The 26,183-nt window shown below is 37.4% G+C and overlaps 3 protein-coding genes across 3 annotated transcripts; 2 read left to right on the top strand and 1 right to left on the bottom strand.

Annotated features, from left to right (window-relative positions):
* Nucleotides 1-1,069: 1,069 nt before the first annotated feature.
* LOC105443558 lies at nt 1,070-3,768 on the top strand. Its single transcript, XM_030984165.1, has 2 exons — nt 1,070-1,350; nt 1,975-3,768. The coding sequence occupies exons 1-2, from the start codon at nt 1,129-1,131 to the stop codon at nt 3,397-3,399; spliced, it is 1,647 nt and encodes a 548-aa protein (XP_030840025.1). The 5' UTR covers nt 1,070-1,128; the 3' UTR covers nt 3,400-3,768.
* Nucleotides 3,769-5,662: 1,894 nt separating this feature from the next.
* On the bottom strand, nt 5,663-18,562 carry LOC581721 (protein ecdysoneless homolog). Its single transcript, XM_030984163.1, has 14 exons — nt 18,274-18,562; nt 16,829-16,943; nt 16,171-16,258; nt 15,383-15,561; nt 14,213-14,354; nt 13,580-13,630; nt 12,955-13,083; nt 12,013-12,165; nt 11,477-11,562; nt 9,334-9,449; nt 8,487-8,783; nt 7,910-7,993; nt 6,780-6,958; nt 5,663-5,957 (listed from the first exon to the last, which is right to left on the bottom strand). Exons 1-14 carry the CDS (start codon nt 18,476-18,478, stop codon nt 5,685-5,687), a joined length of 2,097 nt encoding a protein of 698 aa, XP_030840023.1. The 5' UTR covers nt 18,479-18,562; the 3' UTR covers nt 5,663-5,684.
* A 58-nt stretch (nt 18,563-18,620) lies between these two features.
* On the top strand, nt 18,621-23,775 carry LOC100892544 (ragulator complex protein LAMTOR2). Its single transcript, XM_030984164.1, has 4 exons — nt 18,621-18,803; nt 19,828-19,990; nt 20,525-20,614; nt 21,121-23,775. Exons 1-4 carry the CDS (start codon nt 18,736-18,738, stop codon nt 21,175-21,177), a joined length of 378 nt encoding a protein of 125 aa, XP_030840024.1. The 5' UTR covers nt 18,621-18,735; the 3' UTR covers nt 21,178-23,775.
* The last annotated feature ends 2,408 nt before the right edge of the window (nt 23,776-26,183 follow it).

Here is a 26,183-nt window from a genome sequence, read left to right as displayed (position 1 = left end):
TCTTTACCAATCGGGAAACTTGGAGGAAGATATGAAGCAGTTGAAGGCTGATCAATATGAGGGGGTTGTCCCGCCTACTTCGTTGATTTGGGGAGAGAGATTTGATCAACAAGTTCTCCAATCGAGCAAGACACTCAATGAAGGTAACTTCGGATCATGAGTGGAGATGATTTTCAAAGCTAATTAATTGATGATAAGATATGATGTACGGAAAGTAAGATATTCTTGAGGAATCTAAAATTGATCTACTTCGATCTTGGCGATAAATCTAAAAGCATTTCCTTCTGAGGGGATATTGGGACTACCATGATGAGAAAACGGAGAAGATTGAAAATTTACATTTTTGGCAAAAATGATGATGATGATGATTTTTTTCCAAAAAGTGGCAAATTTCGAATATTCGCCTATTTGCCCAATCGCCCTTTTTTGGTAATAAACGGGATTCATAATAATTCTGAGGGCAATTTGGGACTTTCATGATGTGGAAACAAAGACAATTGAAAATTGTCATTTTTTTTTGCAAAAATGATAAAATCTACCTCTTGCCATTTTTTCCAAAAAGTGGCGACTTTCGAATTTTTCGCAAATTTGCCCTAACGCCCCTTTTGGGAAACAAATGGGGATCAACATAATTCTGAAGGCATGTTGAGACTATCATGGTGAGAAAACGGAGAAATTTTCTTTATTTCGGCAAAAGTGGCAATTTTCGAATACTTTTTCTATTTGCCCAAACGCCCTTCTTGGTAATAAACGGGAGTCATAATAATTCTAAGGGCATATCATGATGAAAAATGATGAACTAACACTTTTCCAAACTTGGTGAACGCTAGTTAAAAAAGGCAAAGGGGTTATCCTCGCCATTTTGCCAAAAAGTGGTGATTTTCGAATTTTTGTCGCAAATTTGCCCTAACGCCCCTTTTGGGAGAAAAAAAATGGGGATCAACATAATTCTGAGGGCATGTTGGGACTGTCATTTTCCGGCAAAAACGATGAACTTACCCCTTGCCATTTTTGCCATCTCTATTGGATAATATCCACACAAAAAATATCATTAAAAAAAGCAAGTGACCTCATAAAATCTTTTCCTTCAGAATTTACTTTGAAAACTGATCATATTGTTCTCGATGCATGGAACAAACCCTTTATCTCTCTTCAGATAACTTTTGGACTTTCGTCCACTCCGTGGCATGGCGCAAGTTCAGCTCCATCCGCGTGACAGAGGGCGTCCTACTCGACAGTCTTTTCTACGCGTACTACTCGCTGGTTCAGGAAGGCAAGCTGTACTCTTTTACCACAGAAGTCTTTCAAGGGAACGACACAGCGACACACCAGGGAAAGTCTGACAAGAAGGTACTCATCCTGCAGATACCCCCCCCCCCCCCCCCATACCTTTTCAGTTGTTCGGCCTCTTCACATAATTCATCAAACTTTAGAAAGAGAAATATGCAAGAGAAAAGTCTATCTTCAGCCGCATCGAACATATCTGTTTCTTTGTCTCTAATTTCTCCCAAGTTAATTCATCTTTTGACCACAAATAAACCTGCACCATCGCTGGCTGGCCTGAGGGAGAAAACTCTCCTTGGCTTCTTTTAAAAGTGCCACTCGTAAGACGATACTGGTCTACAGTTTTATCAGTTGCGAAGTTGAAAGTTCGAGGGACGCACAGACGAGGTGACAATATAACTTGTGAACTTGATTTGTTATGGCTAAAATCTGATGGAGTGTCGAGATCTGAGATCTCGTTGTTTAATTGAATTGCTTCCGACAAACCAGAGCAATACTGTCCCTAATGTAGGCAGTTTGACTCCATTTCAACGAGGACGCATTTAGATCGGCCTGGGTCTAGTCCTTTCAGTCTGTTCATCTCCAGAAATCTCTCCTAGGAATATCTTGAGAATATCAATCTGACCAATGTACATGTATATCACAAACAAGAAGGTCAATCGGCAATCTTTCATCTAAATATCTTTCCAGGACGGCAGTGCACCTATGAAGATTACTTTCACGTACTACGCTCCAAGTTTGAGTGCTCTCAGCGAGATTATCTACCACCATCAAGGATCCAGAGTTAGCCTAGATACCTTGGCCCAACAGAACGAAAGTCCCATTAAACAACCAACTCTTTCTCCCGACGTCTCTCTCGATTTCGCATGGTCAACCGAGCCGAAAGAGAGCAATGTGACTATGAGTCATGTGACACACGCGACGCCTAACAACCCGCCAAACTCTCCGACACCATCACGTCAACCGACGGAGACGATGCTGAAAAAAAGAAAGGACGAATCGCTGCTGGTCGGACGTCGAAACGATATCGTCAAGTACCCGTCGAGTTACTACAGCCTGCCGCTTGTGCTACGGAATCGCTTCACGCTTGGAATGAAGCCGAAAGGCGATTACGGGATGGCCGTTGAGGGAAAACCCTTGCAATGCCGTCGGCAAGACAATGAACAGTTTTCACCATGCAGCGAGGTTTATTTCACGCGGGAAACTAACAAAATGTCGGGTTACAAATCCTCGCTACAAGCGGTGCGTGCGTCCTATTGCTCGCGGTCGCAAACAGTCCGTCTTCCTTCGCTAACACCAACGATGAGGAAAGATGCGGTGAACAGCGCACTCGAGAAAAGGGGTGACAGCTCTTCTCCATTGCACAGCTGTCTGGTGACTTCCAGTCATCTGCTTAAGGACAAGGACAGGATTAGCCCGGATCAAGAACGCCCTACTTCGACGCGTCCCGACTCCAAACGGTCGCTGACGTTTTCACCCAATCTGGAATACATCGACGTTGTGCACCGCGTCACAGCCGGACCCATCAGTTCAAAGCCACAAGGAAAAATCGTTTTCGACACCAACAAGCTATCCATCAACTGGAGTCTGGACAAAATGAGGAGGGAGCGCCGGCGGGGAAAATATAGCCGAAGGTCTGCACCTTCTCCGAAAGCGTTGTTCAAGAAACTTCAAATGCAGGACACGGATAAAGACTATGTTCTTGGAAAATTCTTTGCCGATCATCCGTTAAAAGTGCCTTATAACACGGAACAAGAATACGTCCAATGCAAGCCGTGTTTGGAACACAACTCCGAGAATCCCAGCCCTCATGGCCATACAATGATTACCAATCAACGTGACAGCGACGTCAGGAAACTCCGATTTAGCTCTGTGCGATTGGAGAAGCGAACGGGTCCGCCGTCTGCCATCCCGCGGCCATCGGGTTATGCCGATACGGTGACCGAGTTCAGGAACGGATGCTACAGGAGTACTAAACAATTCATCATCAGAAAGGAGCAAGTGACAACGTCCAAGCCATTAGTCACGGTGACTAGTCTCACCATCAATAAAATACCACAGGGAGGTTTCGAGACGTGGCAGTACAAGACAACCAACGCCATCCTAGATAATTGACGAAGAAGATGGATGATTTAAATGGATGGTTTCCCTATAGCTTCTAAGCTGTGCTTTATAACTAAAATTATCGTGCAAACTCGGGAGAATTGAATGCACCTAAAGTTTATGGCGCTCATCTAGGCTAATTCGCCTCCCATTTTTTAAAGGTACAAGTAACATGTACTTCATAACCATGTATTCGAGGGGGAAAAAATCATGAAAAATATCTTTCTGCGCCAAACGTTCAATCTAATTTCAACCGTAAAGAAAATGTGAAAGGCGCTAACTATTTCAGGCTTGTGATTATTTCAGAAGTGACTTGAAAAATCCATCATAGCATTACAGGAATGGCAAGAAACAAAAATTCAGATGATTATTAGAATCAGTACTTCCTCTGAATATTTTTCAGTGATTGCATTTTTACACAAAGTATGCATTTCCTTTAATACTGGAAGTATTATTTATTTATCCCAAATGAAAGTCTGAAGAAGACGAATAAACACCCATGTACAAGCAGTAACTTTTGTTGTATCTATTTCATTTAATAACCAATGTTTCATGGGTTTGGGAAGTAGTGACATATGGAATCATCAAAATCATTATTAAAAAATTTACATCATCAATACATTCCAATTAATATGTATACCATAAGCATATTATTTATTGTCATGTTAATCAAATAACTGAAACAAGAAGGGTTTAAAATCTTGGATACCCATATATATTCATTGGAATGATATGATATTTTGTCAGAGTTTGCACATTAATTTGTACATTAAGCTGTGGCTCGCTCGCGTGAATTAAGCAGCCAATCGATAGCGTGCTCGTGTGTACAAAGCACTATAACAGTAGCGTGCATGCGGCCTTAAGGCAGGATATGAGATAAGGTTTCTAAAAATTAATGTTACCCTAATTGATTAAGTTAGGGACATCCAATTGTGATGAGTAATATATCATTTTAAAGCTGACAATCTCCTTTTTCAGAATCAACCCTAAACTAAAGTCTTTTCTAGAAACTTTTTGGTGGTTTTGTGGGTCACATATAGTGTTATAAATGGAAAGATAAATTTGATTTTCACACAGGATTCTGCTCCTATGGTGGTACAAATCCCCCTAAAATTACAGATGTTAACACAAATAATGGAGTAATACAAGTATTAAAACAACTTAAAGGTATAGACTGGTAGTGGTAAAATTGCGGTTCAAGGGTGTTTGGTGCAAACTATCCATTCAATATTGCCTTCAGAGGTTTAGATGGCAATACTTCACAAAAAGAGCAGAAATATATGCTCAAATGTTCAATGTTGAAGTGCATTCGCGTTATTTATCCAGGCCGGATCGATATGATAATTTACCAAATATATCAAATAGTAGGCGATTTCCCAGCAAAATTTCAATCATCACGTAGTAGTCAAAACATATTCTTTCACATGATTGGTAATAAGAGCTTCCATTTCATTTTTTGAGAGGGGGTGTTTCCAAAACTGGTCTATACCTTTAAATGACATTGTTAACACCCAACATCTATTGTTTCTTGTTTGAAGAAGTCAGAAAATGCCCAACAGGTTCATGGATTATTTTTAAAAAAGTGGCATTGAAAAGATTAAATTTGTATGGTACTGCCCAGGAGAAGGATATTTATTCAAAAGTAAGTACATGCAGTTCTCAGATAGACATAGAGGACATATGGAGTAAATCCACTGGTTGTCTAAGTCACATACAAGTTCTTGGCATCCCTGAATACACAGGCCCAAGAGAGTACAAATCGAGGGTTCAGCGACACAAAGACGTAACTCCATATTTTGCCAAAATGAGTATTTGATATTCAAATGTTCCGAAAAATGTGGGCTTCGCAGGAAAACACAAAGACTTAACTCCACCCAACACCCCATTGATGTCAATGGCTAGTGAAACATAGACTTAACTCCTTAAGACCCAAGAGCTCAGTGACACATACACCACTTTTTCTCAAAATGGCCAAAATGGAGTTACGTCTTTGTGTCACCAACCCCTCAAAATGCATCTTCTTACAAGAGGTGGCAGAGCAGTCTAATGCCTCATCTCTTACAATTCTTTTAGCACAGTAATGCAAGTGCTATTAAATTTGATGCTAATTACACAGGATATCAAGGTATTTCTCAAAAATCGTCCTTATGCTCCTGAATCGACATGTATGGACAACTGTCAGGGTTCTAGATCCTATGCGTACCAAAGCCTCTTTCTTAGGGATACTTCCATCCCTGCGACACCTACGTCGCAAAGCACCGTCTTAACTGATTTGATTCAAAAGCAGGGGTTAGGGGTCATCTGTCCCCATCATCAGCATTCATCGGAACATGGACCCCCATCGAATAGAGAATATTAGACGCAGGCCCGGCGAGCCCCTGCTGTGAGCTATACGATTCTAGAATGTTCTTCAAGAGATTCACATCCACTTCCACCGGTCTGTATTCATCATCTTCCTCCTCACCATCGTCCCTCAGCTCTTGGTGGTTGTCTCTCCCCGTCGTGGAGTGGGACGGTCCATGAGTGTCCATGCCATTCTCATGGTTGGGCTGTTCCATTGTAGGGTGAGTCTGGTTAGAAAGGGGTGTCAGAAGAGGTACTTTAAACCCATTTAAAGACATTTTTAGATTATACATGTCATCGCTTGTCTGGATGATTTGATGTTCATTCTAGTAACATCTGTCTAATCTAATTCGAAGGTTCATGTCTCTGTTTTAAGAATGAAAGAAACTAGGATTGGGTCAAGTATTCAAAAACTTGTAGAGGGTCTACATTAAAGTAGCATTAAAACTTGGGTTTGAGATCGAGACCATGAACTGAACAACCCCTACCTCTGAACACCTACTGCTACATCTCTAACAAACATGGCCTGATCTACAACAATAGTTCAAGTTCCTACCATTAACCTTAATTTACACAGTGTTAATTATGATCACTAATATCAAGAAAATTCCTGGTGTATCTAGCCTAAATGCATCTAAGACCAACCTAATAATCAGGATATTTTTTAGTCATACTTGAAAATGAGTACCTCTACATATGTATCGAATGAAAATGGAAAAGCCCATTCCTTAATCCCTTCTAATAAACATTGAGCATTAGCTCAAGAATGAAAAACAAACAAAAACAAAAACAAAACAGAAGTCAATTCTCCACCAAATTGTATTCTAGACTAATTGTTGATGACAATTTTACAGCCCTTCTGTACAAGTTTGTCCAGGGGGATTAGACTTCCCTGCAAGGTCACTAACAGGTGGTTATCTCATTAAATCAGCTCTCAATTAACATAAGAAAAAGAGGATCATGGGGGACCAACAGGCACCGATTAGGCATTGTCTGCTACATAGAGGGCGCAAGTAGCTATAAGTAGTACAGTGGGGCTTTAAGCTTACCGCTAGATCATCCTTTGCTTGTCCTTCTCTCTCAAAGCTCTTGCCCACTTCCGTCCTGGCCAGCTCTCGATCCATCTGCTCCATGAGCTCCCGTATCCCTTCATCATCACCATGACAACCTCCATCTCCTGATCCTCCTGATTCAGCATCGTGGTATTCGTCATCATCATCTGTGTCGTCTGTTTTTCAGAGATGAAAGTACAAATGTAGTTTAAATGGTAATGTTGGATAATGGGAAATTACAAGCGAAATAGGGTAATCAAACTCAATTTGGTTGTAGCAAAAGATTTGACAAATATACTTCAAACTGTGGTAGTGGTAGTGGTGATTATTTTACCTGACTGCTAAGAAAGCATAAATGCTTGTTAGTAAGCAACCAGAGGACCGAAGGCTTAAGGTCATCTCAGAGAGACCTGGTAATGAGGATTAATGCCTTACCAAAGGGCACAAGCGCATCGCCTTGGTTTCGAACCCAGGTCACTGGATTACGAGACCATTGCTCTATACCGACTGAGCTATCGCGCCTGCTCTAAACTGATGGTATAAAACTTGACAAGGAACATTATATCTTACAAACATAACACAATTAAAAAGTAAATATCCTGACTTCAGGCGCCACAGTATCTCTCATCTCTCGATTGTTTGTTACTTCAATTTAACAGTAAAGGACTTGACAAGTTACTTCCAAGTGTATTTTGCTATTTACCAAATAACATCAAAGACAATTTGCAAAATCACTTTGTAGTGGCAGATCAAATATATTCATGAATTTGAAGAAGTTTTGCAATGGAATTTAAAATGATAAAAAAAAGGGTATGTAAGTAGCTTGATACATTCATTATTTTGAGCTTAAAAACAATTCATTAAGTTTGATGTTTTTCTTTTTCCTTGGGATCATTCTAGCTTCTTTTCTTTTCAAAACACAAAATTGTTCTAGTTCACATGTCTTAAAAGTTGGAATACTCACAATAGGGGTGCTAAAATGTCAAAATCATTCAAGTTAGAAACTATCAATTCACAATTTTATTTTGTGTTTAAAAAAATAAGATAATGACACATTTTAACAGTGATACAACAACAAAAAATATGCTTTCAGTGACATCAATAATTTCTTTGGTAAGATTACATACCACCAGACTGGTAGTCTTTGTCTCTCATTAAATCAGAATCAGAGTCCGAGTCATCGGCTGTATTGGGTGCTCGGAAATCTAGTGCTAAAACAAAATGAAACAAATTTATCAAGTTGACAAGTCAATGGCAATGATTACAGACAACGGTAAACATTTGAGGAATTCAGTTTATCATATATAATGCAAAAAAACTTAATACTGGAGCTCCATGTTTCAAACGCATTTACCATGCATGAAAAACAAGAATGCAACACATTATTGCCATTGTTGATGATACTTTTATAAAAATTTATGGGGAACATTTTATACAAATGCATAAATTTGTATCATATCCCTGACTAATACTTAACATTACTGTAATGTAATAATTTTCAGAATTCATACATATAAAAACTTAACTAGCAAGTCAGACAGAAAAAAAAGATTGAGGGTGAGGCAGAGAGATAGTTATAGATGAAGAAGGAAAAGTGAAACAAAAGAGAAATATACAGAGAGATGCCATTATGATGGGGAGAGATTTTCCACAGTAAATGGGTATAGTTGAGACACAGAACAACTGATTAAACATTAAACTCACCCAAGATGTTCCTCATGGCCTGCTCAAACTCCTCCGGGTTAAAAGCTACATCTTCCATCCCACCCCCACCTGCTGGAAACTCGGCCCCTTTCAGCCCTGAGACGGCATCCACAAACGACTTCAGAGACTCTGTCACTTTGCCTGGGTCAAAGTCCATCTCATCGGTCTGACCTCCTGACTTCTGACCCCTGGCTGCTTTAGACTTGTTGCTGACTGCAGCCGATCGCGGTGCCTTCCCAGCAGCCTTTGCGATCATGTCGTCCAGTTCCTCTAAATCGAGTTCCATCCAGCGATCACCTGTGGTAAAGAAATCATGATGAAGTCATGTGGGATCCTGTCCTTCCATAAATCTACATTTTTTAAACATTCAATATCGAGTCACCATGTCCAAGTAGATTGAATGCTCTGTCACTAAACATCACAGGTAAAAAGAGGGATTTGCTAAGTTCAAACGCCTGCCTTTTGGAGAAATAAAAGAGTAAATGCTTATTTTCTAGTATTTCTGGAGCCTATGGTGTCCTTAAGAGTACCTTAATGACCACCTTTATTATTCCATCTCCAGTAAATGGTCTTGAGAAAACTCCACCTCCAGGGTTCATGTAAATTAATGGCTAACAAATATGGTCAGAAATCAGGATTAAGATTAGAATTAGAGGTAAGCTTAGGATTAGAGTTATTGTTGGCTAAGAAACTTTAAGTCTATGGATTTAACTTCAGTGGTGAAGCGTTGGTCAACTAGTCGTCATTTGGTCAAATTTTGTGGTGGAGTATCCTACAATTGTTCCAAGGACTTTGGAAAAGTCGGTCAAACTGAAATTGATAAAGAGTACGAACCCTCAAAACTTACTGTCAGGTTTTGGGAGATTCTTCTCTTCGTTCTTCAGCTGTGTGATGTCACAATGGACCGTCTCAAGAAGCTTCATGATCTGATGACCAGGTTCGCCAAGCCATGACTGACTCGTCCTGAGTGAATAAAATAGGTTAAAGGTCACTGTGATGTATATTGAAAACCATTAAATGTTTACTCTGAGAATACTTGGATGCAATACCCACTGAAAATGTAAGTTACATTAAAATCAGTTAATTTAAGTTTGTAATACAGATACCAGTAACTAGCACTGCATACTCCTGATGTATCACCTTCATTTAATTGAGTTTCTCAGTTTATGGACCAGCACTATTTTGGCAATTTACAGAGATATTGTTCTTCTAACGTTTTGACACAATGACACCTTATGACACAATGATACATTACATCACATCAACTTTCCCCACACCATAAACAGAAAGTTACCTTACATAGAAAGTAAACGACTCGTCTAGTATGTTGCATTACAAGGACAATGCAAACTATATAGCAATCATCCAACACCCAATTCTCACTCCCAGTAGCAACCTAATTTCTTGCCTTATGAATTCCTGTATGTGTTATTCACGTTCTAGCTTCGATCATTGCATAGCTCTTTGAATGACCCATGTTGGTAATTGGCATCAATCGACACTACCTTAAAACCTAAACTAGATGGAATTCGACTGCGCGCAGTCGAAAATGATGCCTCCGTCATAGAGCAATTTTACAAACCGAAACGGAAGAAATTTTTCAAATTCAAGTTCAATTGTAATCCATTAACATGTTCTCAGAATATCGTGATTACAAGCAATTTCTCATAAACATATATGACCCTTTGATCTTTGACCTCATGACCCTAAAATCTACTCAGTTCATTGGCTCTGCAAGATTTCCTGAGTTAAATAGTAATCCATCTGTCAGTTCTAATGAGAATGCGTCCACAAGCTATTTTTGCATACATAATGAGCCCATGACCTTTGATCTTATGAACCATTCATTGGCTCTGCAAGATACATAAATGATCTAAGTTTGGCAGGAATCCATCAATCGGTTGTTCAGATAACGCGATCACGAGCTGTTTTTGCATACATAATGTGCGCTGTGACCTTTGACCTCGTGACCCCAAAATCTAATCAGTTCATTGGCTTTGCAAGATACATACATGACCAAAGTTTGGCAGGAATCCATCAATCGGTTGTTCAGATAACGCGATCACGAGCTGTTTTTGCATACATAATGTGCGCTGTGACCTTTGACCTCGTGACCCCAAAATCTAATCAGTTCATTGGCTTTGCAAGATACATACATGACCAAAGTTTGGCAGGAATCCATCAATCGGTTCTTCAGATAACGCGATCACAAGCTGTTTTTGCATACATAATGAGCCCTGTGACCTTTGACCTCGTGACCCCAAAATCTAATCAGTTCATCAGCTCTGCAAGATACATACATGACCAAAGTTTGGCAGGAATCCATCAATCGGTTGTTCAGATAACGCGATCACAAGCTGTTTTTGCATACATAATGAGCCCTGTGACCTTTGACCTTTGACCTACGTGCTCCAAAATGTAATCAGATTGTTTTCCTATAGTGATACACACTATCACTAAGTTTGAAGTTTAAATCTCCAGTGGTTCTTGAGATATCATGATAACAATCTCAATGTATGGAATTTCATAAGTTGACCTCTGTGACCCTTGACCTTTGACATACGTGCTCCAAAATCTAATCAGATCGTCTTCCTATGGTGATACATACTATCCTTAAGTTTGAAGTTTAAATCTCAAATGGTTCTTGAGATATCGCGCTAACAAACTCAATACAAGGAATTTCATAAGTTGACCTCTGTGACCTGTGACCTTTGACCTACGTACTCCAAAATCTAATCAGATCGTCTTCCTATGGTGATAAATACTATTCCCGAGTCTTAAGTTTAAATCTTAAATGGTTCTTGAGATATTGTGATAACGGTCAAACGGGACGGACGGACGGACGTACGGACGGACGGACGGACGTACGGACGTACGGACGTACGGACGGACAACCCGAAAACATGATGCCTCCGGCACCACCTTCGGTGGCGGAGGCATAATTAGAAAAATTATTTTTTAAAAATCAAATTTCCACAATTTCCACTTACTGTTCATTTCCAGTGACTATGCTAGCATAAAACTGTTTGGCAGATTTTATTAATTTGTTGTACAGCTTGGAACCTTCTAGTTCTCCCTGGAAAAAATAAGAAAGTCAAAGAGTATAATCAGTTCAAACATTCATTTATTTCACCTAACAGGTAAACAAGAAGGCAACAAATCATTATCGAAGGGATAGAGTCAATAATCCTCATTCCTGACTATAAAAAAACAATGTCAACTCTGTTTCCCTCATGAAATAAGAATCCTAATTCTGACAAATTTAAAATTCTGAGCATAATATTTCCTTTCGAACAACCATTCAATGTGAAAACCTTCAGAGTAAATCTAAATTGTAACTCTTGTTTCATTCATTTGCATTTGATTACAATTAAGTGTGTCATTTGTATCCCTCAACCAAGTTAGAAATCCTAATAAATCTTGAACCTCAAATTGATGGAATTCTTAACATGATTTTTTTCAAAACTTAATCCATGAAATTAGTTTATTAATTTTCAATTTTAAGAACCAGTTTTTACTTGCTTACCCTAAAGAATCCTTTCTCTGTCAGACTTTGAAGAAACTTCTCCCATCTTGCTCCTGTTGCTAGATCCTCGGGTTCAGAGGTAATGATGTCCGGTGGATCCGCATCTTTCCTGTTGCCATGACAACGAGAACACAGAATCTCAAAACCATGGGCCTTGAATTGAAACAAAGACAAATTTGGAGGAGGAAAAAAAGTTTGTATTACAAAAATATTTGTTCTACAGTTTACATAGAATGCATATTTAACACCTATATTCTACATCATGTTTGGAGCCAGAAGGGCATTAACTCATATACTTTAACACAGAGTAGATGCCCTTCTGGCTCTGTACAGATGACATGTTTTTCCAATAGAGTGGTGAAGTGTGACGTCATCAAAAATCTATTTTTAGAATTTCTCAATTTTTTCTTCATTTTCCGAAAGAGCATCAAAAATGATGTCCAAATGTCGAAAACCAATTGAATATGTTAAGTACCGGTATTGGCGGAGATATGACCATCTGAATAAATATATGTCCTACAGGAACTCAGTGTTATATGCTCTGGCTCCTAACCATTAGGAGCCAGAACATATTCAATTGGTTTTCGACATTTGGACATTATTTTTCATGCTCTTTCGGAAAATGAAGACAAAATTGAGAAATTCTAAAAAAAAAGATTTTTATGACGTCACAGCTTCGGTACTCTATACAACTAGTGAATATTGGGCATGTTTTATATGAGCATGCAACCACCTCCAAAATCTCGATTGCACACTGCACAATATAACTTTAGACTAGATAAAAATTTGAAGCTCCTTATCCCTTTATTGGAAATAGAAAAAACTGACTGTACAGTTCGATTTTTTAATTTTTATTCATGGAGAATAATTTCAGCATAGTCTACCAAACTAAAAACAAGAATTCATCTCTATTCCAAAATTCCTATTCATATAGAAACCTACCAGTTTCATGCCAAGATCAGCGGACTTGAACTTTGAACTTGTGGGTGATGGGAGCTTCCAGCCACTCCTACGATCAGGTTGAAATGGCTGCTGAACCAGCTGAGCATACAGGCAACGAGTGAACTTAACCTGCAATTGGAATTTAAGAAGAAATAAAATTATGAATATGCACAAGTAACCTTTTTTGTGTGGTACATATATCATATCCTATGGTTCACTTCCAAAGAAGTTTGGATATTACCATAGTTTTAACTCCAGCTGCCATGAGAATAAATCTTGCTAGACCTTTACACGGGTAAAGAGTGACAACCGTATATAAAATGCCTTGTCTAGGGAGTAGGGACATATGCCTCAGGCAGAGACTTCAACCTTCAACCTTTAGATTGAGTCAAATAACTGAACCAATATACCACAATGCTCCACTAACATATTCATGTTCATATCAAATGCATAGGGGAAAAAAAAAGTTAAAATTAAGAACTAGAACAAAAATATAAAGCAAATAATAACATAGGATACTAAAGAAAAGAAAAACAATAAAGAATAATGCAATGCATAAAGTTTATTAAAACTATGCTACACAGAGATAAACAACCATAGTAATAAGACCTATTTGAATACTCACCTGAGATGTAACTAGATTCTCTGGGGCAAAACGCTTCATTATCCTGCAAGCCTGAAAAATAAAATAAAAATATGTTTAAATAATGATTGAACTTTTCCACTTGCATATCTTGGTAACACACAAATATTTGTAAAAATATTTACTAGCAAATTCTCTGAATATAGAACTAAAATGTTATTAGGATGATGTGCTTTCATCCTAATGTCCCCCCAAGCGACTAAATGTATCAAACTGTGCGTGAAAATATTAAAGGTAATCAAGATGTCTGTTTAATAGAACTGAATTAAATGTGAATATGCGCTAAGAAGCTAAAAGGTAGTACATGATTTACAAATATAAATGCCTCTTTTCAGATTTTCTTAAATTGAGTGCATACGAGTGTAAAACAGAATAAATAACAAGGTTTGTACAATTACAAAAGGATTTTGAACACTTTCTTTAGGAAGAGACAAGGATACAATGCATTCAATTTGAAATTGCACTCATTTAAATCTAGTCCTATATTATAGCAGCTTCTGCCGGATATTCTTGCATCGTCCTATTAAAAAAGTCATTCATTATTGGATAAACTCTTTTAACAGATACAAAATTATGAAAACTTCCAGCTGCAGCACGCTCTTAAGACCGTCTTACCTTTAAATCTATAGGGTCTCTCTGGTAGAAGGCCTCGACTGCCGGTGATATTAAACCTGGCTGGTGTTTCAATATGGCTGCTAGCTTGGCTGGCATCAAGCAGTGGGTGTGGTGGAAGTTGGACTGAACTTTGGCAGGGAATCTGCAACATCAATTCACACAGGGTTGCCAATTTAATAGCCTAATGAATTGTTTTAACAAATTATTCATCATTTTGTGTTACAGCTAGTTTTGGACTTTAATATTCGCATTTTAGGAAATACCCAATTAAAATTATAAATGATAATAATAAATGTGTTTTTTTTAATTAATACGTATGTTTGTTTGTTTGTTTGTTTGTTTGTTTTATTTATTCACCATGTAAAATAACTGTTTACAGAAAATAGAATACAGCGGGTTACATTGATATATAATACATAGTAGGAACAATGCATAAACAAAAAATGTTTGAAGCGCAACGTCCCTAAGTGAACACATGTACATTTTGTTTTGCCTGAAGAGATATTTTCCCAGGCAAAATAACAGCTTGCATTCCAAGACACACACACCTAATCATAAGAATAATCTCTGCAGAAGCCAACATCAACTTACATGTTAGTATTTCACTATAGATTTTAGTTTTAAGTATATAAGCCCATAACTCATAAATATACATACCGGTAGTGCAATGCAATACCAGATGTCTGGACAACAAATTTCAATAAATTACAATCACAATTTTCAGAGTGTTTTATGAGTGAATTTCATTATAGAAGTGAAGTGCACTTGATGTGAAATCTGTAAATGATAAAAGGATTTTTAGTAAAGAATTTTTAGTAAAAAAGGGGATTTAGAGGTGCCGTGGATGAGTGGATATGTCACCGGACTGTGATCACAAGGTCTGCGGTTCAAGTCCCACCGCGGCACTAATGTCCTTTGGCAAGAAATTGATCTTCATTTGCCACTCTCCACCCAGGTGTTAAATGGGTACCCGGTAGGATGTGAAAGCTAATGTGCTTAGATTAGCAAGTGTGAGCTTGTAAAAATGACGCCTGGTTGGAAATTTGGAATGCTTCCATATCCATTCCATTATATATATCTGTAAAGTGCTTTGAGAGGGCCTTTGGTCCTGAAAAGCGCTATATAAGAACTAGCTATTATTATTATTATTAGTTGTAAAGGTCTACTCACTCATTGACTCTAGCTCTGACTGCTTCTCTGATGCTAGGTTTGGCAAGTGTCTTCTGAGAATGTTTGCGGACTACTTCTACGGCATGGGATATAGAAGGAACACCTGCTGGTAAGAAGGCTAGCTCAGCTGGGCTGCCAGGCTTTGGGATGATGTGTAGTTCACCATTGTAGATAAAAACCTGTAAACATAAATGGGTATGGTCATAAAAGAAAGTTGTGAAATTAAATTGGGTCAAACATTAAAATATGGTTTGTACTGTATAGTAGCCACTGTAAACAGGTGGGCTTTCTAGACAGGTTCTACATAATAGATTTCTTACTCAAGGGAGAAAAATACATGACCACTATAGACAGGTGGCCTTTATAGAGAGGTGGCCACTAAGTCAGGTCTGACTGTATTTAAAATATCAGCTTCAAATACTTCTTCTTTACAACATATATACTGCACAATATCATACTAAAATTGCACTCTAAATAGACAGTCAACCTAAGAGTTCCTGAATCAACACACTCATATGAGCAAACACACGCACCAAACTTAATCCTGAGTTTACATTCTCGCTTACATTGCTATAATAACCATTTTCCCTTCATCCCTGATAATCCTCAACCATCTGAATGTCTGATATACAATGACGATTAAAAGTGATTGGTCCTTTTTGAAGGTGTAAAATCAGGCCACATAATAAAAACATTGGTTGAGTATTTTTTGTTTATGAACATGTTCATTGTTCTCAAAAGTAAAAAGGAAGAGCTGTTGTAAATAAATAAATATGTGCTTCACTTACTCTGTTGATGCTTGTCTCTGGCTCCATCCACTTTGGTAAATGGTATGCAGCCTCAATCAGTAAGAATTCACCGTCACTATCATGAACACTGCCAAGGAAAAAAACAAAAGAGATTTAAGAATATACCCATGCCTTTAAAAGATTAATAGCAACATAGTACTCTGCTAATCGCTACAAATAGCATTTCAGACCCTCAAGAATGCAAGCATTCTATGACAGCAATTAAAATGTGACCTGTGTGGGACAATAACGGAAAAAATACTGAAAAATTTGTACTTGACTCAGTTGACTGACTGTGAGAAGAGTACTTTTCACAGAATTGTGGCAATGGCATAACTAATTTTAAGGAGTGGGTTTCAAATTTTCTACTCACCTACAGTCTTACATTATCACAAATAAAATAGCACAAAGTTTTTTTTTGTGTAAGTATTGTCATCCCCCCCTCCCCCCCCCCCCCCCCCCCTCCCCAGTACTGGACATTTGAAAACTGGTTATAAAACATGATTTAAATCAAACTTATCTTGAAAGCAGTCATTATATACAAATACTATCATTAGACTTAGTTTATTTCTTCCTTCTTATCAAAAGTTCAGAACAATGAAAATGAACAACCCTTCATATGTGTCAAAGGGTCTGTGTTTAGCAGACTAACTCTCACCTTGCGACCAGTTCAGGCATGGCAGCTGTGAGTTGATAGAGAAGGAACACTAGAAACCACTCATCATCAATATTATCGCCAAAGTCGGTTACACCATGAAGACGTGGTAGAGAATCTGAGATTGGGTACATTTACAAACAAGCAAACAAAATCATAAAATTAATATTTCATTGTGTGTTTGAACTTTGAAATGCCGATCGACTATGACTGACATATAAACAACGTGGTCATCAATGGGATAGGATAACCTGGTTCATTTGAAGACTGCACTGCAGCAACATCCCACAATACATGTACATGTAGGCGAGTCTGTGAGTGTCCATGCACTATACAGTCTATTTTCAACTCATGGGAGAGTTTAATAAAAGGAGCACGATCTCTGGCTACATGTATCATGGTACCACAAACAGCCTTCAATTCCCCTAGAGTCTCTTGTAATCAAATTATAGTGAACTGAGATATTTGGTCATCCTACATTCTGAAAGGCAAGTTTTTTTCTCTGAATTTTATTTCTTGACCTCTGCAACTTACAATTTTTATAACAGCCAACCACAGCCTAAATTGACAGAGCATCACATCCAGATGATTCAATGCAGTGATCTGTTGCATAATATGATCAAGGAACTCCCTGAAGTTAGGCTAACATGGACATATTTCATAATATTTCTTTTGGAACAGACAACGATGATGATGATGATGATGATGATGAGGATGATGGTGGTAATGATGATTTTGTTGTTGATGATCATGATAATGATGGTGACGATGGTGATGAAGACTGATGATGCCACTGTTGATAATCAGTTGATGAAGATGATGACATTAAGTTTGCTTTTCCCTCCACGCCCAGCATCAGATGATGCCAAATCATTAATCCTAATAATAATTTCTTCCAGAATCTCAGGTAAAGGTAAAGGACAAGGTATAACTGGAACAAAATAATATTAGTATAAAACCATCATCATCATCATTGTTATCGTTGTCCTCATTATTACTCATTATCATCATCATCATCAATCATCGTCAACATCATCATCATCATCGTCATCATCATCATCATCATCATCATCATCATCATCATCGTCATCATCATCGTCATCATCATCGTCAACATCATCATCATCATTGTCATCATCATCGTCATCATCATCGTCATCATCATCATCATCATCATCATCATCATCATCATCATCATCATCATCATCATTATCCGACATCATCATCCGACATCATCATCCGACATCATCAATCATGTCAATATCATCATAATAATGATGATGAACAAGTTAAAAACACTAACCACCAGTCCAGAATCGACTTAGATATCATTTTTTCATTTCTTTTTCTTTAAAAAAAAAAAAAATCATTCATTTCAATGATCCATCACGCATAGCCCGCATTGCAAAATAAGTGATACCACAAAAACATGAACGTGTGGGGCTAACCTGGAGCAACTGGAATTACAGGAGTCAGGTGAAAGGAGTCACGTTGCCATATGTAGTCCACTAGAAATGGCGAGATGTTTGCCATACATGAGTCCAAATAATCCAACAAACATGACTTGATTTCTTCGTCGTTTTTCCCCTCAAAGCTGATGTTTGTATACAAATCGTACTCTGCAACGTTTTGCACGTGATTTGCCGTCTCCATTTCGATGTCAAAATATGAGAATGTGCTAACATTTCTATGGTTACTCGAGGCGACTCTTTCCTCGTTGTCTCGCGGTAATGCGGAATTAATGATGAAAGAAAGGAGCACAGTCTATGAAATCACATGATCAGTTGCAGCTGCAGTTTCTTGTGTACAATACCATTGCATTGATGTTCTCGACTCTCCGCGTCTACTGCACTGCATAACACTGGAAAACTCTTAATTTCATTGATAGAATTAATCAACTCGTTACTAAAATGCTGAAACCTAAGGCTCTAACACAAGTCCTAAGCCAGGCAAATACAGGAGGAGTTCAGAGCTCTCTGTAAGTACTAAATCTTTGTTTTATGTAGCATATTAAATAATGTTCCACTGGCACTGCACTGAAATGATTATTTATTAGGGTCTAGGCCTATGCACTGACTGACTGTCAGCTCGAGCTCTGCAGTGGTCAGTGTCTCTTCAGTATATATTTTTATCCTTTTATTAAAAAAGGAAAGGTTTCTGGTCATGCTATCGTAGTCAAATTAATCACTCAGTTAGTAATAAGTTATTGTCACCGTCACGTTTATAATTGTTTTGTCAGGACTGTGTAGCTGTAGATTTCTAGTGTTATGAGTTTAGACAGTATTCAGAGATGCCAAGTTCAAAGATTGGCAATGCGTGATATAATTTTCATGATTTGGCACGCGAGCGCGCGTGCGAGGGTATAACACACGTATAAGGTATAGCGTTTTTTTCAAAATGTTACGGGCGCGTCGTTTCAGACCCTCTGAATGCGTGATGGTCACGCCTAATGCGTGATACTTGGTAGCTCTGAGTATTAACCGTCTGGTAAAGTGGTAATAAAACTAACAGTTGTCAACATTCCCCATATCCCCCCCCCCCCCCACTCAACATGCGTATGCATGTTCCCTCCCTTTGAAAACACCCTAGTCCGGTGTGTAAAGTCAATACGGGCCAGATTTTTGTGTATTACGAGTCGGACTTTGGTGCGAGAAAAGTACCCCTTAGTCTTTACTGGACATTTTGGGAACACGAATGCGGTTCTTCCTGCGGGCCCCATACACATGTATAGAGAGGGTCAGAGGAGCCAGATGTAATCTCAACGGAACAACCGTCGATATCAGAGACTGAAAAGTAGATGGTGGATTCTTTTTTTTAAATACTTTAAATTATTGCTGCAAAATGATGGACATATGAAACTTTAATAATGAAAGGTCTTCCAAAACAGTTCCTATAGATTTGGTCGTTATCAAATATCTGATAAAGAGTGATCATGATGCCAGGATTGGTAAATACTTAGAATATATAATAAGATGAAAGTATGAAACTTGTCTTTTCTACAGATTGCTCAACAATGAGGGCTCCCTTCTTGCCTATTCTGGTTACGGAGACAAAGATGCCCGCGTAACAGCAGCCATTGCTAGCAACATTTGGGCAGCGTATGAGAAAAATGGCAAGGTGGCCTTTACAGAGGATGACCTTAAACTTGTGCTCATGGATTGTGAGGTAAGAGCTAGAGAAGATGGGTTCAGTTTTTAAAGGAAAAGGAAAAAGTATGAAGTGTTTGCTGAATTGTCTGAAAATTGACTATGTCGGAGAAAGAAGGGTCCAAATCTTTCAAGAAAGATTTTAAGTTATTTAAAAAAGGAACCTCCCCCCCCCCCCCCCCCCCTCAAAAAAAAAAATATTATTTCATGTTTAAGAGACAAAATGTTTTCGTTTTCAATTACAAGTACATGTAAATGATATTTATGTTTGAACAGTTCTTTAAACAAGATGCTGTTCAGACTTTTATAAAGGTATTTCAAAATAATATTATCTAAACAGCTCAATTAACTAATTTTAAAGGATTGACTGTTCTTTCTGTCATTTTTAATTCTTCCTTATATACAAATAGGATCATTTTCCACATTTAATTTGAGCAACTGTTCAAACAATTAAAAATAAATATATTGGAAAGATATCAAGATTGAACCTCTGTCAAAATGATCCGTTTGTTTTTCTTTCCCAATGGTTGCATCATGTGTTATTCTCCCCCAGAATGGAAGAGTTGCAATCACTAAAGTTGCTAATTTGCTGTTATGCATCCATGCGGAATCCTCGGTAGGCTTTGGAATGTTAAAGAAAAAGGTAAGAATTTTTAATAATTTTGTTTATCTGAAAATGTTATCAAAATGTTATTAAAATGTGTTATTTAAAAGGTATCCATGTGTTACGGTTGTTGTTATTGTTGTGGTTTCCTTTTCAGAGCTCTTTCCCCCAAAATACTATTTTCAAATACTATCATCAAGAGCAATAAGCAATTCAAACTGTTTTCCCAATAATATGGATGTTTCAGTCATGTTATTATGTAGATTATAAAAGTGGATTACCTAAAAGTAGGGCATAAATTTGTAGCTTCAAACTTATTTCCCCTATCCATATAGCTCTGATGTTACGCAAATATACAAGATTGTAAATGTCAGTTATCTCACAGGCTTTGTTTCTTGCAGGCCTTATATTAACTGAAGTTTTAAAAAAGAGCAATCAAATGCTTTTTATTTCTAATGAAGGTGCATCTTTGTTTCTGTTTGAAGATGATTTTGTGAAAAATAATTAAATGACTCTTCTGTTCTATGTCATTATTTGATTTCCAGATATCATCGTTAGCAGAATATCTACAGGAACCATTGCAGACTGTTGCGTCTTCATAGCCCAAGGGAGAATTAGTGTGTGTTTGTGGTCATATAATTTTTGTAGTATTATACCAAGATGAAACTATATGTTCTGTATCTATAGAGCCTTCTACAATATGTATGTCTGCCAGTGACAAGTACTGATTGTTAGAAAGCAACAAAAATTATGACTTTTGAACTGATGAGGAAAAAGACTCTACCATTGTACAGTGTATAAAGCCAGTCTACACTAGTTTATCCAGGAGGGATTAGACCTCCCTGCAAGGTCACTGATGGGTGGTTATCTCATCGAATCAGCTCTCAATTAACATTTATAAGAAAAAAGGGGATCATGGGGGACAAATGGTCACCAATTAGACATTGTTTGCTATATAGAGGGCACAAGTAGCTATAAGTAGTGCAGTGGGCTTTAATAGATCAAATGCCCTTCCCAGGAGCGGCACTAGAAGATTAATTGCTTTGTGGGGCTTTAGGCTTCTTGCATTCATGTTCTACATGTGCCTCGCGAATAGTTGTTTTTGTTGTTTTTTTCCAGGGGGGTAGGGGGGTAGAGCCATCCAAAACCCCTCAAGAACACCTACAGGCCCCTCTATATATTTTGTATTTTACTGAATGTCTTTGTGACCGACATTAGACTGAACAAGACATTACATTACCTCTAATGGCAAAGAATAAGTTGGTTTGGTGTCCGTTGTGACTGAGGCATTACATATTTGATCAACTCTGTTAAGTAAGATATTAAGAATCATCAAATGATAGCATTGGTTTTGTTTTCATTAGATTAGTTTTGTATCTCATCCGTAGGAAAGTTAATATCAGAGAAGGGATACAGTGATACAAGTATCGAGTTAAAAAAGCCAATTCCATTGAATGAATTGCTCAAGGCACTGCAGTTTACATGTACCTGATGAAGATTTCAAGCAAAAAGAGGAAAAGTATAAGAAGTTGAGACTGAGTGATTAGTATATTTGTCTTATTTCCATCATTTATATGTTTTGTTTTGACACATTCAGTACCATCAGTTTAATGTGCATATGTGATAAATTGGATTTCATTGTAAACACATTCATTTATGGTCCTTTTTTACACTGATTCCATTTTGTTTTCAATATCAAGATGAAAGATATGTTTCTGACACTTACAGCACTCAAATGTTATTACCAATTAAGAACTTGAAATACTTGCTTATATTGAAGAAGATGAATTAGCTACAGAGAATTAATTTGTTGCACCCCAAAAGCTTTGTTGAAAGGGTGGACAAAATGAAGATATATAATGTAAACATACAGTTTGTTACAGAGTAAGATATTCATACAGTATATTTCAGTCCAATACATTTTGTATTTAACAGTATGAACAAACATATTTTAAATAGCTCCCTCTAGAGTCAGGTTACAAATAATTTCCTTCATGACATGTATTGTGATGACTACACATCAGGGTACTACTCAAAATTGCTTCTGATTATGATACAAGCATTTCTGATTTACAATACCATAAGGTCATCACTAGTGCCAACAGAATGTAATTACATTCTATGTTGACCTTAGTCGTTAGGACATATAGGCCTTATAACTAAACATTTTAGATATAGGGAGCTCATTTTTTATTTTTTGTTTTTAAAGTTGGTGCATTTTCTTCTATTGTTAAACATTTATGTGCTAATGGTCTTGCATCAACATGGAAATGGAACATGAGATAAATCTGGATGCAGTTTCACAAAACCGTCACAAGTACAACTTCACCGACATCCCATTGAAACATGTGGCACTTTTGATACACATGTTTCAATAGGATGTCAGCCAACATGTACTTATGACGGTTTCATGAAAAGCTACCCTGGTTCCCACGAAGTACAAATGCAAGTTATATGTTGCTGGAAATGTTTTTTCCCAGTAAAAGAGTGATTTTTCTATTGCAACAAAATAATGCAGGCATTAAATATCATCCATTATTGGCCAATTTCAAAGAAATGAACAGGTCTAAACAAATGACATGTAACAGTATATAAAACAAAAGGACATGCTTAAATCTAAGAGACCTTATTATATGGCTTTGATATTTAGAGAGGGCATAAAGGCCAGGGAGTATGGCATCACAGCAAAATTTTGTAAGATCGCTGGTCATTTGGAGGCTGGCAGTGATAGGCTGTATGCTAATTATGATTTTACCAGACACTAATATTGATATTAAGGTTAGGATGTGATAAGAAAAATAAACATTGACAAATTAATCAGTAATTGTTTGATTGATCTCACCTTAAACAATTCATGACTCTCTTATTTGAGTTTTTTCTGCTTTTATTAAAACCAACTTAAAATCAGGGTGAACTTCCCCTTTAAACACCTTATATTCCTCTTATTTCATCAATTATTTGTTTGTTTGATGTTTGTTTAATCTGCTCCTGCACCTCCTTTTCAATAATTGACTGTCCAAGATGACAATGTATCTTATTCTTTAAATGTGTTGAAAGAATACATGAAATATTGTTAAAATAAACATAAGATTTTGTATTATAAACTTTGAATGCATATAGTTATGTATGCATGTAACCAAGGAGAAATTTGCTGATATATGTTACTATGTGTATAAATAATAAACAAATATTATTCTGAATTATTTCTGTCTGTATGCCTAGTTTATTAATTGAGGTGGCCATACAGTGGCATAGCATTGTGCGCTGTATTTATCATATAATACATGTACGTACATACAGTCAGGCACGTACGCAGGAACCCCCCACCCCCCTTCAATTTTTTTTTCATAGTCGTTGCAAAATTTCCTGCCTGATTTAAATATGTTAATTCCCCCCCCCCCCCCCTTCAAAAAATCCTGCGTACGCCACTGCATACAGTTAACAAGTACACATAATCTTACCATGTTTTTTAATTGTTAAGTATATGTGAAAAAACGATTTGTCCCAATTTATGTTTCTTGAGAATGTGACATATTAAAGCTTACATCTTAAAGTATTCAACAAGGGCCCTAATTTAACCAGTCCACCTTTCATTCTTGAGTTACGAACAACACAAAAAAAATAACATTTACAAGGGTATGAATAATTTAGTTAACTGTATGTTTCGATATTTAGATATGGGCAAGTGTCATTTAACCTCATAGATAAGCAGTATCTAAGTAATTCAAGTATTCATCCATTTTGGAGAGAGATGAGGAAGGAGGGGGAGAAGGAAAAGAAAAAGAATCGGTTTCACCACAAAAGGTGTCCTGTTTTCATCTGTCACTTTATTTAATAACCGATTTACCTTTTCTGCAATGTGCTGCAGATCATTGAATAGCTTTTCAAAAAGTCATGCAGGAAAGATGTGCAATTCTAATTAATCGTGAGATATCAAAACAAACACAATACTGATTATAGACTTCATGAATGTATTGGAAGTTTTGGCTTTGCTTCTTCCAATGCATGCACATTTCATTTCGAGCACAGGAAACATGCTAATTTTCAACATGATTATTTTCTATTAAAGCAAACTATTCTGCATACAAATGATAGCGAATAAGAAAATCTCATATATTAAATTTTGTTTTTAATATGTGCGATTCAGATCAATATTAAAGCCGACAGATGACTAATCGGATCGGAACCATACAGCAAAGTAAATACCTGCTTGTTTGTTTTCAACATCTGTTAATCAATAACTACTAGTTCCTTGTCAGAATATATATCGACTTTAGAAACTCATTCTCAAGAACAGTCTAATACTGAGATTATGGTCTACGCACGATTTCCCTTTCATTATTGATTTCGTCCAAGTCTACAGGCAAGTAATTTCTGTTATGCCAGGGAAACTGATGCGGGAGAGAAGAACGGGGAAAATATTGATAAAAATAAACTCCCCTTTTCTGGCAGGCTTATTATGGTGTAGGCCTACATGACTTAACTCTCATATCCCTGGTATATCGCATTAGGGGGGAAATGGTGACAAGGGGAAATGGTGTCAAGGGGAAAAAGAAGAATACGGACAAAAAATAGATAGGATGATGGAGAGGGGAGAATAGAGAGGAACCGGCATACATGAGAGAGAGAGAGAGAGAGAGAGAGAGAGAGAGAGAGAGAGAGAGAGAGGGAGAGAGAGAGAGAGGGAGAGGGGGAGGGGAGAGAGAGAAAATGAAGGAGGAAGAGAGAGAATGAGGGGAAGGAAGAGAGAGATGAGGAGAAGAGAGAGATAGAAGGGAAATGCATAGAGAGTGTAGGGGAGGGTGAGTGAGAGAGAGAGGGGGAGAGAGATGAAGCGAGAGAGAGCTAGGGGAGAGACACAGAGAGAGAGAGACAGAGAGGAAGAGAGACAGGGAGCAGAGAAGGAAAAGAGTTAGACCGAGAGAAAAAAGGGTTGCATAATGAAGGAAGGGAGGGGAATATAAAGGGGATATAGGGAAAATGAAATTATATTAAAAATGGGGTAAGGATTGGAAAAAAAGTGAAAAATGCCCTGTCTGTTCTGTTCCGTTCACTCGCAAGACAGAATCGTGACTGTAACATACTAAAATGTCTTAATTTCTTTTTTTCAAACCACCAACGACCATATAGACATTCATCAAAACTTGTCTCTCTCCACCCAGGTGAGGTGAATGGCTGCCTACCGGTATATAAGAGACTTCCTTGAATGCGCGTTAAGCTGATCAGGGCAAAGGGAGTGACATGAAAGCTGGATATGTAATTCAAGCGCCTATTCATATAAATCATATTGTGCACATTAAGTGTAAAAACACTTGTATATCAACCACATGCACTGAAGAGGATGAAGATATACCTTAATTTGGCGAGATTTGTTTGTGTGTGTGTTTTTATCGTAATGGTTAAATAAAGTATCTTGAACTTTGAGATGTATACTGTAAACACTCCTGATAAGTCAAAATAGGAATAGAGTACAAAGGTCATCCTTTCTTTCATTCATTAATTTCTTATCAATTATTTGTGGAACTGGATTATAAATTATTCTCAAGATCATTACTGTGTGCAAATTCAACAATATTATCTATTCAGTTTATCAAAAATCATTATTATT

Source organism: Strongylocentrotus purpuratus, unplaced genomic scaffold (assembly GCF_000002235.5).
Source record: "Strongylocentrotus purpuratus isolate Spur 01 unplaced genomic scaffold, Spur_5.0 spur5_scaffold_14, whole genome shotgun sequence".
Classification (NCBI taxonomy): domain Eukaryota; kingdom Metazoa; phylum Echinodermata; class Echinoidea; order Camarodonta; family Strongylocentrotidae; genus Strongylocentrotus; species Strongylocentrotus purpuratus.
The sequence above is the reverse complement of the archived record's forward strand: the minus strand, read 5'-3'. Positions and strand labels throughout refer to the sequence as shown.

What these genes read in the sequence shown, in the direction of transcription:
- LOC105443558 (XM_030984165.1), top strand. Translation starts at nt 1,129, where the DNA reads ATGGAACAAACCCTTTATCTCTCTTCAGATAACTTTTGGACTTTCGTC. An exon ending in AGGGAAAGTCTGACAAGAAG is followed by an intron (nt 1,351 to 1,974) that starts GTACTCATCCTG and finishes ATATCTTTCCAG; the next exon opens with GACGGCAGTGCACCTATGAA.
- LOC581721 (XM_030984163.1), bottom strand. Translation starts at nt 18,478, where the DNA reads ATGGAGACGGCAAATCACGTGCAAAACGTTGCAGAGTACGATTTGTAT. An exon ending in TGTAATTCCAGTTGCTCCAG is followed by an intron (nt 16,944 to 18,273) that starts GTTAGCCCCACA and finishes ACCCAATCTCAG; the next exon opens with ATTCTCTACCACGTCTTCAT. An exon ending in GGCCATGAGGAACATCTTGG is followed by an intron (nt 7,994 to 8,486) that starts GTGAGTTTAATG and finishes ATTTTGTTTTAG; the next exon opens with CACTAGATTTCCGAGCACCC.
- LOC100892544 (XM_030984164.1), top strand. Translation starts at nt 18,736, where the DNA reads ATGCTGAAACCTAAGGCTCTAACACAAGTCCTAAGCCAGGCAAATACA. An exon ending in GGAGGAGTTCAGAGCTCTCT is followed by an intron (nt 18,804 to 19,827) that starts GTAAGTACTAAA and finishes TCTTTTCTACAG; the next exon opens with ATTGCTCAACAATGAGGGCT. An exon ending in TTGTGCTCATGGATTGTGAG is followed by an intron (nt 19,991 to 20,524) that starts GTAAGAGCTAGA and finishes ATTCTCCCCCAG; the next exon opens with AATGGAAGAGTTGCAATCAC.